This window comes from Xyrauchen texanus, chromosome 39, assembly GCF_025860055.1.
Source record: "Xyrauchen texanus isolate HMW12.3.18 chromosome 39, RBS_HiC_50CHRs, whole genome shotgun sequence".
In the NCBI taxonomy this organism is placed as follows: Eukaryota; Metazoa; Chordata; class Actinopteri; order Cypriniformes; family Catostomidae; genus Xyrauchen; species Xyrauchen texanus.
Window position 1 is genome coordinate 26,819,341 of NC_068314.1, and position 12,472 is coordinate 26,831,812.

Below are 12,472 nucleotides of genomic sequence, written 5' to 3' on the forward strand. Positions count from 1 at the left end.
AAAATAGCCTCATGTGTAACTGTGGTGTTCGAACTGTCTCAACATGCTGCGTTACAAGCAAGGTCAGAAATTAACCAGGGCTCTGGGCAAAGAAATTACAGCCAAAGTGACAAAAATTTATATATAAACTACATTTTTGCCCCCTTTGTGATTTTCTGTTTTTATTTTATGATTTTCAGTCATTATTGTTCATATAAATGATTCACTACAATTAACTGATTTTATTGACATGGATGAATGGATGCCACACCGTTTTTAATATGGTTAAAAATATTTATTCATAAAGGGGAAAAAGCCCATTTCAAATCTGTTTTAGGGTGCCAATGTTGCCCCTTAGGACCCCCCCCAACCCGGGGTTCTGTGAGCAAATAACATGGAATTTGTTAATGTTAACAAATGCTAACACAAACCTGGTGTGTGTGTGTTTCTGCAGATATGCCCATCTTTGGTCAGTGTCCGGCACAGGATGACTTCTATCTAGTCATGTGTAGCCACTGCAGTCAGGTAGTCAAACCCCAGGCCTTCCAAGCACACTACGGTAAGCCCATCTTTTGTTATCTACAGTTGAGTTCCTCTCTTTCTACCTCACTGTCTTCAATGGAGGTGATTAAGAAAAATCTTATATCACTCAAGGGAATTAAGACAGTAATCCCTACCTCCCGCCCTCACCTCTGCTCTGTCTCAACTATCATAACATGAAGAGGGATGAACACAAGCCTTTGATATCCACCGCCAGAGTTCTGTTTACTATCTTCAAGTTAATATTTGATGTGCTTTTTTTAGTCCACATCTGTGTAGTTACAGTATATCCAATCTAGCCCAAACCAACCACACAACGTCAGAATATTTCAGGAATAAATTGAGAATAAATCACCCTTGAATTTTTTTTCTGAGAGAGTTTGATTGGGGATTTATTGAGTCAATAAATCTGTCAACAGTGGTTTAACACTATTTAACACTGTAGCGTTTGTGATACCTTGAATCAGCGTCATTGTTACAAATTCAATCTTATATAAACTGACAAGTTAATGCTGCTTATATATTGTTCATGTTTTAAATTTCAAGAAGAAATGTAAAAGAAGTTAAAAGTGGTGCCAGAAAAGAGAATGAGATTGTATTATTTCAGTGTATGTATATGTGTTCATAAGGTCCAAGGTCTGTTTCATATTTTTGTTTTAAGCTGTTTCGTTCTTATTTTGGTTTTGAAAACCTTTGGCCCAGTCAAGGTCTTGCTCTCTCCAATCAATTAGATGTTTCATAGTAATTAACCTTGAATGAAAGTTCCCATTACCTGATGCTGAGTCAATTTGTTTGTTGTTTTCAATTCTGAAATAATGATAGTTGGTGCACTCTGACTAATTACATGAGCGTTAACCACAAGGGGGAGACAAAATGACATCAAAACCCAGTGGCAAAATGCTTTGGTGTTTTGTAGCACACTGTAAAGGGGGGCTGCATAAAATAGAAATAGTGGTATGGCCTAATGTGATAAAACAAAAACACAAAAGGCTGTGATTTTAAATAAATGAAGACAGTATATAGTCTGCATATGCAGTGTGTTTCAAAGTTCTGGGGTAGCACTCTTGTCATATTTAAGGCATGATATGGTGCACTCTCCTAACCAACTCCTGGGGTCGTCTGTGTTTGGTTTGCGTCTGTGTCCGCAGTGTTGTTTGTCAAAATAATTGCAGTATGATTTTTCAAGCAAATCATGCAGCCTGACTGCAAAGTTCTTTGTAATAATAATAATGCAGTTCTTTTTCAAGTATTTTTATTAAGTATATGTATTTGCAGTATTATTTGTTTTTTTACATATATTCCTATAATTTAGATACTTAAGTTACACTCAAAGTGACCAGAGGTGTTGTAAAACTGCCTGCCTAGCGTACACAAACATCCATAAAATATTAATTACACAGCTGTTCATGGCCTATTAAAACTCAAAATACAAATATTATTTGATTGAAAACTGTGACCATATTGCACCCAAAAAATAAGAATTTGTGCCGATTCTAAGAGTTGCAGCCTCTCTATGGAACGGCAAAACATCAGTGCACTTGACAACCTATTCAGCAATTTCAGTTTTGCAATACATCATTGATGCTCAAATATTCCTAAGTATGATCTGTTTATTGTGCACGGACTGAGCCAGCAGCTTTTCCAGAGATCATTACACAATCACTCACTCTTTCAGTAAGAGTTTTTTTTTTATGAATACTGGGACTCTTTTATTCTAGAGACTGAAAGATTAATGAGCAGATTAGCTACACAGACCATGAAACTTTTAAATGCTCAAGTGCTTGACTAATAGTGTAGGGAAGAATCTAGTTCTGGCAAGTGCTTATCCAACATGAGGATTAATAAATCATAATGAGCTAAAAAAAAAACTGTTGTAAGGAGTAAGGAACAACATGTTACAACATTATAAAAATATTATGTATTTTTAAATTATAAAAATCAGTGATCAGTTGAATGCCACTTTGGTGAATTAAAGTACCAATTTCCTTCCGAAGCAGCAAAATCTGTACATTATTCCAAACTTTTGGCCGCCTGTGTGTCTGTATGTGTGTGTGTGTGTGTGTGTGTGTGTGTGTGTGTGTATATATATATATATATATATATTAGGAATGTGATGGTATAAAATTTTCCTATCATGATAATTGCTGTGGTATATGGTATTATCACTGTATTGCATTGAATTACAAAATGGGTTGAAAGATAAATAAACTTTAATGTTGTTCTTAACTACAATATTTAGTTACTTGTTTTGTACTTATTTAAATTAAAAGATCACAAAGAAAGAAACTTTGCAAAAATCAATCCATATAAAATTTGTAGAGACATGGTGGCTTTCAAAAGTCAATATTGATAACAAAAAGATAACAATTTTGTGCATGCTAATTATCACTATATACCTTATTATTGAATATCGGCAAATGTCTAATATATATATATTGTTTACATCGCCATAAAATGCGTAATTTCTCCATAATGTTTTTAAATCATGAATAGGATACAGCCACTCGTCACTCACTCTCTTTATAGTGAATGTCACATGCACTTTAAAGGAAATAGGCAGTGATTTCAGAGTTTACTTTCAAAATATAGAATGTTCAGTATGAACTTTTATTTTTTTTCTGCATATTTTTGGAAGTAATTATGAATTGTTTAAAAAAAATCGAATCGAATCATGACTAAATTTCAGATTATACAGTGCATTGGAATTGTTAGGTTATAAATGGTAATCTTATCAAATTGTTGTAAGTGCAAATATTTACATCCCTAATAAAAGTATAAATAAAAACAAGATGGAAAATTGAATACTTACAAAACACTCTTGCTTGTGAAACATTGCTTAAATATAATTATTCAAATTATTTAGAGCTGTGAATCGATTCAAATATTTTAACAAATTAATCACACAATTTTCTGTGAAATTGATTTGTTAAACAAACATTAAAAAATCATCTCAAATATATTTAATGTATACTTTATCTGAAAGAAATTGTCTAGTCATCATTTGTTTGAAATATCTACATGTAAAACATAATTTCTTTTTGTTTTTTTTGGCGGATAGAGTTAATTAGACACATTTTTCAGGTATTATACATGCCATAAAATCAGTGGGCATGTAATACAATTCTTTTTGTTTTTTAAATATGATCAAATGGGCAGATTCAGTTCATATCAAGCTTTATTGGCAAGAGGAATTTCAGTGCATTTTTAGACATTACACATACAGATATAAAACATATTGAATGCTGAAGTTTAATTTGCTGAAGTTTAAAATGTCAAAACTTTTATTTTCTCTGGCAGCTGTTCAGTCTCTACAAGTAGCCTGGGTTTGTTCCTGGCAGGCAGCAGATGCCCTAACACCGCCCCCACCCTAATCGGAGCCTTGAATTTAAAATCTCAAAACTTGTATTTTCTCTGGCAGCTGTTCAGTCTCTATGAGTAGCCTGGGTTTGTTCCTGGCAGGCAGCAGATGCCATAAGCCCACCCCCACCCTAATTGGAGCCTGTAAGTCTGAGTAGCCGCAAACAATTCTGGACACCTTTCTCCTATCATGATCATTTTCTGGAAGTAGTAAAAAAAACAGATACTGCATTAATTACGTCAAAATTATTTAAAAGTGTTAAACAAAAATGATTAATTGCAGAAAATAACAAGTTAAAAGTCCCAGCCCTAATTAAATACGTAAAATTTTTAAGCCCTAGAAATTATAATTACAGTAATATATTTCTGTTGTAATGTCTCTAATTTCACACTTCCAGTAAAATCAAAATTTTATTTTGGCGGGAAACTTGAGTAAAGACCTTTTCTCAGCGCGCGACGCTCATGACAACGTGTTTTGTGTTTTTTTTATATATTTATTTAAGTCGCTCCTTTTTGATTCAATAATCACACTCACGATTTTAATTTTAATTTGACCGTGCACCACAGTATAAACTATAAAGCAATATCTCTAACGGTTGACACGTTTCTACCGTCGGACAGTAAATGTTGTCATATCACCGACCCATCCCTAAGAGCGATGAAGTGAGATGCTTCAGAAGCGCTGTAGGGTTATTGTTCTTTGCCGGAGGGGCTTTGTGACAAATGTTGAGTGGCAGCAGCAGGAGTCTGTGTGTTGTTGACAGGCAAGTATGGAAAGGCCAGAGCTTGTGTTAAATCAGCGCAGCAGTTCACTCCTTCAGTCAGAAGATCTGGCAGACTGCCCAGACCTGATGGTAGTTTTAAAATAAATATTGCAGTACTACTCTATATAGGAATACCAGCTGGCTGCTCATCTAGCTGACATCTTAAACCATTTTCGTTCCAGATTAGAGTTAGAGTTTTTCCCTGTGCCATCAAATATGGTCTCACCATACCTGTTTATATGAAGAAACAACTTTAAGTAATCCATTTTAGGTTAATTTCCCAGAAGACTTTAAACACTGGCTCTGTGGTGCTTCTAAAAAGTTGCTCTGTGTGATTGAACAGCAGACATGCCAACTTCTTGATTAACTAATGCTGCAAATTCAGGGTGGGTCCACCTGTCTGACCAATGGAAGGTGGGGAGTGTTTTGAAAAAAAATGTATGAATATCATCAAGACTTAGTTGGTATAGTAAACCACTGCCTAGCAATGTTCTTGAAACCACCCAGAACACCTTAGCAACTACATTGCAAGGCCTTGGGAATCACCCTCAATACCCTAGCAGTGCAGTGTATGTATTTTTTAGGACGATTAGATTTAATTAATCGCAATTAACTGCATATCGATATTTACTGAGAAAGGCTACAAAATAAAGGTAATTTTGAATATAATAATTAAAATAATGTATAATATATTATATAATAATTTACAATATATATATATATATATATATATATATATATATATATATATATATATATATATATATATAATTCAGGTCATTCAAATATATTACATTATATATATATACAGTGCCAACCAAAATTGTGTGGAAGGAAATGCGTTGTTGATGAGAGAGGTCAACAGAGAATGGTCTGACTGGTTCAAACTGACAAGGTCTACAGTAATTCAGATAACCACTCTGAGATGCAGGTTGGCGATGTTTTGGCGGCACGAGGAGGACCGACACAATATTAGGCAGATGGTTTTAATGTTGTTGCTGATCGCTGTATATAGAGTATCAACAGACACAAAGCATTTAGACAAATCAAAAAGTGGTGTTAAAGTCAAAATATTGTTTGTTATACTCATGTGTCAGACGGACACTTTTAGAGCGTTTCACTTGGGTCGCATCGTGTCTCATTGGGTTTCAGCACCACTAGTCATAAGCACTGTATTTTTAGCACAAAATGTCAAGTTATTTGTTGTTTGAAACTTTGAAAAATGTGTTTCAAAATCCCTGCATTCTGTTATGCTCCGTCTGGCTGTCTTTGAGCGCAAAGCCTGTCTGTGATTAAGGCTATATGCTGTCTGCTTGGTGGTACATCAAGCTTGAATTGCTCCTATCGTTGAAACATCCCTGATTACCGAATTTAGGTACAGGTCGTGGGGTGTTTTTCTGAGAATGAATCGCACAAAATGAACGCGTTAAATCAACAGCCCTAGAATTTGTAGAATTGGTAAATGGTCTGCACTAATATAACCTTAGAGGTTACCTAAGCCCTTTACACTGTGCCCCAATCACCCATCCACACTCACATTCACACACCAATGGTGACAGAGCTGCCATGCAAGGCGCTAGCCTGCCATTGGGAGCAACTTGGGGTTCAGTGTCTTGCCCAAGGACACTTCGGCATGTGGAGTCGTGTGGGCCAGGAATCGAACCACCAACCCTGTGATTGGTAGCCGATCCGCTCTACCACCTGAGCCACAGCCGCCCCTGTTATTACGTTAGATGCCACTAGGGGCACACAAATTCCACATGCCACATGGCAACCAATTGTTGTATAGTTAGCCTACAACTATGCTGGTCTTGGTAGAAGCTTGTTCACAAAGTCTGTGTGTGGGGTTTTACCCCAGTTCAGTTCTCTGACTACCACAAGAAAATTATGTTCATAATTGTTGTTTGAGTGTGTGCTTATTATTGTATCTTTGATTATGTGTTTATTTACTTTTCACCTTTCAAGGCAAAATGCTCTGCATTCAAAGAGTAAAAAAAATTGTTAAAACAAACAACATCCTCCTCACACAGAGAGAAGACACAGCTCCAGCAGCAAGCCCCCATCCAACTCTTCTGCATTCGCAATCTCTCGGAATAAGGCTAGCATTGGGGGCGGAGTCGGGGGTGGAAGCGTCAGTGGAGGCGCACTGACACGCCCCCCCAGCGCAAACAGCAGCATCCCTAAAATCTTCAAACCAGCCAAAGAGAAGCTGCCTCACCGGAAGCCTCATTTCCCCTATAGGGTGCTGCAAGATGAGAGGTGTGTATTTGTGGATGTGTGTGTGTTTTGATTTGAGATCAGACGATATTGTTTTGTACAACCAATATTTCTTTTTTATATGTTCAAGTGACTGATAACCAATTCACAGCACCGATTTTTTATTATTTAGATAGTTTTTTATTTTTTTTATTAGTTTGAGCACACTAGTAACTAAATTATCATCAGACAACTTTAAAAAAAAATGCTGTTATCATAATGGAATTTTAAAATTTTATATTTCTTGCAGCCCAATACCTGCAGTCAAAGAGAAGGTCCATCTAAAGGTGGATTCTTCAGCCAAACTCGTCCATGTGCCCGCCTCCACTTCCTCCCCCTCTTCCTCTTCCTCCAATACTGTGAGCAGCTCTCAGCTGAAGCCAGGCCTTAACTTCCCCTCCATACCAAAGGCTCCACAAATGGCCCCTGGCCAGATCCCCAATGGAAAGGGACATCTCTCGTCCCTTGACAAGAAACAGGACAACAGCAGTGCCAGTAGCAAAAGACCCTTGTACAAAAGACAAGGTGATTGAAACATGATCTTTATGGCACCATAACTTGATTTTCAGCTGCTGCTAGAGTTTGTAATTTGTCAAGGAACATTTCAAGAAACTTTTCTTCATCTTGACTGTTTCCTGATCTTTTGTGTGTTCTGCTGTGATTTTCTTGTTCAATTAGAAAGGGAGTTTAATCCAGATATCCATTGTGGGGTTATGGATATTACTGCACGTAAGCCATGCACAAGATCCTTAACATGCAAGGTATGTCAGCGTCTTCACGTGATCCAATTCTCTAATGAAATATGCTTTGAGTTGGTTTTGGAACTGTGCATCAATATAGAAATTTTAGAAAGATGCCGATGATCACACAAAAAAATTACATGAATATTGGCCAAAATCAGTATGGACACATACACTCACCTAAAGGATTATTAGGAACACCTGTTCAATTTCTCATTAATGCAATTATCTAATCAACCAATCACATGGCAGTTGCTTCAATGCATTTAGGGGTGTGGTCCTGGTCAAGACAATCTCCTGAACTCCAAACTGAATGTCAGAATGGGAAAGAAAGATGATTTAAGCAATTTTGAGCGTTGCATGGTTGTTGGTGCCAGACGGGCCGGTCTGAGTATTTCACAATCTGCTCAGTTACTGGGATTTTCACGCACAACCATTTCTAGGGTTTACAAAGAATGGTGTGAAAAGGGAAAAACATCCAGTATGCGGCAGTCCTGTGGGCAAAAATGCCTTGTTGATGCTAGAGGTCAGAGGAGAATGGGCCGACTGATTCAAGCTGATAGAAGAGCAACTTTGCCTGAAATAACCACTCGTTACAACCGAGGTATGCAGCAAAGCATTTGTGAAGCCACAACACGCACAACCTTGAGGCGGATGGGCTACAACAGCAGAAGACCCCACCGGGTACCACTCATCTCCACTACAAATAGGAAAAAGAGGCTACAATTTGCAAGAGCTCACCAAAATTGGACAGTTGAAGACTGGAAAAAAGTTGCCTGGTCTGATGAGTCTCGATTTCTGTTGAGACATTCAGATGGTAGAGTCAGAATTTGTCGTAAACAGAATGAGAACATGGATCCATCATGCCTTGTTACCACTTGTGCAGGCTGGTGGTGGTGTAGGTGTAATGGTGTGGGGGATGTTTTCTTGGCACACTTTAGGCCCCTTAGTGCCAATTGGGCATCGTTTAAATGCCACGGCCTACCTGAGCATTGTTTCTGACCATGTCCATCCCTTTATGGCCACCATGTACCCATCCTCTGATGGCTACTTCCAGCAGGATAATGCACCATGTCACAAAGCTCGAATCATTTCAAATTGATTTCTTGAACATGACAATGAGTTCACTGTACTAAAATGGCCCCCACAGTCACCAGATCTCAACCCAATAGAGCATCTTTGGGATGTGGTGGAACGGGAGCTTCGTGCCCTGGATGTGCATCCCACAAATCTCCATCAACTGCAAGATGCTATCCCATCAATATGGGCCAACATTTCTAAAGAATGCTTTCAGCACCTTGTTGAATCAATGCCACGTAGAATTAAGGCAGTTCTGAAGGCGAAAGGGGGTCAAACACAGTATTAGTATGGTGTTCCTAATAATCCTTTAGGTGAGTGTATATATTGTGCATACCTAATTGGAAAACATGATTGTATGGCTTAATGTCCACATTTCTATGTGAGTGAACCGTATGTTTCATTTATTAATTTAATCGAGAAACTAAGTGTGAAACCCATGTCTCTGCAGACACATTCCATAAGCCAGAGGAGGGCGGTGCTCGGTCGGCGGCAACGCTTTGACACGCTTCTCGCTGAGCACAAGAGCAAAGCACGTGACAAGGAGCTGCAGTTCAGGTTGGACCCCTCCCACCCAGCACCCCCTCTCAGGGACCCTCACCCTTCCCCTTCCCGCCTCTCACAAGACCCTCACCCAATGTCTCTTGGGAATGGCACTACCGATGCCTCCAAGCCTTTGCCCCTCAGCAAACCCAAACCTCATAATTCTGGACTTTCACGGTGAGTTGCTGCTTCCATTTTGCCCCTGTTTTTTCTAAATCTGCTGCTTTAATTTTTCAACACATTTTGTTCACCACAATCCATACGTTGTTAGAAATCAATTGTAGTAGTTTACAGTCCTCTAGAAAAGGGCTTTTCAAACTTTTTGATGCCAAGATCCCTAAATTTGACCATCCCCTTGTGAGGGACCCTCTTGTTAAAAAAATTCTGACATTTATCAGTGTTTTGTAAAGGATCCATTCATTATACTTAAGTAAAAGTACAGACACCTTCATGGAAATTCACTCAAGTAAAAGTTAAAGAAGATCATGATAAAAATACTGAAGTAAAAATATGAATAAAGTAAAATACTTAAGTAAATGCATAGCTTGTATGCATTTTTGTACCACTGATGATGAATAAAGCTTGCCAGAAAGACTCATAAAATTAATTTAGCTGGTTTATGAGGTGACAGGCTTGTGCAACAAAACAACATTTACCATAAGTATATGTGACCGCACAAGAAGAAAATATAAAAAGAAAAATAAGATGGCTTATAATTGATGCTTAATCTATGTGAATAATTTTCGTTTTGTATTATTGGTGCTAAAAAAAAAAAAAAAAAAGTTAAAGAGAAAGAAAATTAGAAAATTGCAAAACGGGTCTAATCTTTCCTACTAAAATCACTTGAATGCACATTACATCACAGTTACGACTACTGGCCTCGAAAGTACGAACTTCCCAGGAGGACTTCAATGCAGCATAAACCACAACATAACTGATATGTGTTGTCTGTATGCAGATTTTACAAATGATTGATATTAAGAAAAAACTAAAAGTCCATAAAACATTGGAACATTGAAGGAAGGAACTAAGCCATAATTAGTGACCATAATAGAGATTGTGGGTGGGCTCTTCATTTGGGCCAGTAAGCATCCACTCGGCAACCACCCACCCTAGCAATGTTCTAAAAAAACAGAGAACAACTTAGCAACAGCATAGCAACAACCTGGCAACCACACAGAACAGCTTAGCAATTGCACAGCAATGTGCTGCAAACATATAAAACAACACAGCAACAGCATAGCAACAACCTGCAATTGCAAAAAGCACTGAGAACACCTTAGCAACCTCCCAGAACAATATAGTTTTGCTTAGTCAAGCACCATTCACATATTCAGAACATCTTCCTTGTTACTGTCTTTTTCAGGTTAAATGAGTTTTGCAAATGTTATTGTTAGACTTTTTCATGAGCAAATATGGTCATTATATACACATTGTATCTTGGTTAAATGTTAACGTTAACTGCATATATAGAATTGAAACTTGAATATGGTCTCCTGGATAGGCTGAAGACTGATTGCACATTTTCATCATTATGTCATATCATTCTTAACGTTTAAGCTAAAACCTATCAAATTAATTCTGTCAAACAGCAGATTAAAATATACATGAGCGTTTTCTTCTCTTCTTCATTGGAGACGTCGCAACAGGCAGTGTTTGTCACGCACTTCCTTGTGATTTTGGTACAAATTTGTGATTCGGCAAATGAATCATTCAGACCACTTTTTGAATCTTTTTTGAATCAATGAATCATATGTTAAAGTTTCAACTCAAATGATTCTTTCACTAATCAGACATCACTATTTCTGATCCGCATACAGTTTACACATACAGCTGTTATTTTTTGATGTTCAGTTGCAAAAGTTACAAAAGGGTGGGAGAAATTTATGGGAGTAAAAGTATTACATTTCTCTTTAAAATGTAGTGATGTGGAAGTCAATAGAAACATTTATACTCAAGTACAATTATTCAGAATTCAGAAAATCAGAATTGTAAGTAAAAGTGATACAATTGTCTAAAACACATTTAATATTTTAATATGTGATCTTTGGCAGGCCAAAAACATACTTTTTGTATAAAATGTGTTATTGTTGTGTTGTTCTCAAATGTACTCAAAGGACCCCCAGTGCCCCTTTCCCCATGAGGGTCCCCTTACCCCAGTTTGAAAGCCCCTGCATTAGTAAACTTAATAATCTTCATTATTTTTTTTTTAATTGGGTTGAAGAAAATGTGAACATCCAACTAAAAGTCTTATGGTGCTCTGCTTTCTCTTAGACTTAACAGCAGTAATTCTCACAGTGGAGGAGACCCAGCTATTGCCCACGAGCAGGCCCACCACTTTCATCCGGCCCCCGCCGGTACCGAGGCCAGCGATGAGGGTGAGAACGAGGAGAGAGAGGAGAGCACAGAGAAACTGGACTGCCATTATTCAGGTTACCACCCACGACCAACTGCTGTAAGTTCATGAAACCCTGTGGTTGTAAAGTGTTGTTTTGTACATTATTTGGCACTGATTGGAAAGAGAACAGATTTAGTCCATTTATGGGGTTTTAAAGGAATAGTTTTACCCAAAATTGAAAATTCTGTCATTACTTACCCTCTTATAATTTAAAATGCTTATTGCTTGCTTCAGTGGAACAAAAACAAATTATGATTTGAGCAGTCTTCATGCAGATTGTTTCCATAGAGCGGTAGAGCATAATTACCACAGCTGACCACCATAAAAGTAGTCAAAATTACTTGTGAACTATATTCCAAGTCAGATAGTTGAATTGTTCTTTTCAATGAACCTGTTGATCTGGCTCAAAAGTATGAGTGAATGATTCGTTTGAATGAGCCATAAGAAAATGACCTGAGTGAAAACATTTCTACATTTTGTTTTAGTGTTCCACAAAATAATTAAATAACAGTATACACTCACCTAAAGGATTATTAGGAACACCATACTAATACTGTTTTTGACCCCCTTTCGCCTTCAGAACTGCCTTAATTCTACGTGGCATTGATTCAACAAGGTGCTGAAAGCATTCTTTAGAAATGTTGGCCCATATTGATAGGATAGAATCTTGCAGTTGATGGAGATTTGTGGGATGCACATCCAGGGCACGAAGCTCCCGTTCCACCACATCCCAAAGATGCTCTATTGGGTTGAGATCTGGTGACTGTGGGGGCCATTTTAGTACAGTGAACTCATTGTCATGTTCAAGAAACCAATTT

General features: G+C 37.6%; 1 protein-coding gene across 1 annotated transcript in view; it reads left to right on the forward strand.

Moving 5' to 3' along the window:
- The window catches only part of LOC127632373 (ataxin-7-like), a 46,352-nt gene that overhangs the window by 24,784 nt on the left and 9,096 nt on the right, over nt 1-12,472 (forward strand). Inside the window, exons 5-10 of the mRNA XM_052110928.1 lie at nt 434-538; nt 6,671-6,899; nt 7,147-7,421; nt 7,575-7,657; nt 9,165-9,433; nt 11,531-11,711. Of these exons, the coding sequence (XP_051966888.1) occupies nt 434-538; nt 6,671-6,899; nt 7,147-7,421; nt 7,575-7,657; nt 9,165-9,433; nt 11,531-11,711 (1,142 nt within the window). The remainder of the gene's footprint in view (nt 1-433; nt 539-6,670; nt 6,900-7,146; nt 7,422-7,574; nt 7,658-9,164; nt 9,434-11,530; nt 11,712-12,472) is intronic.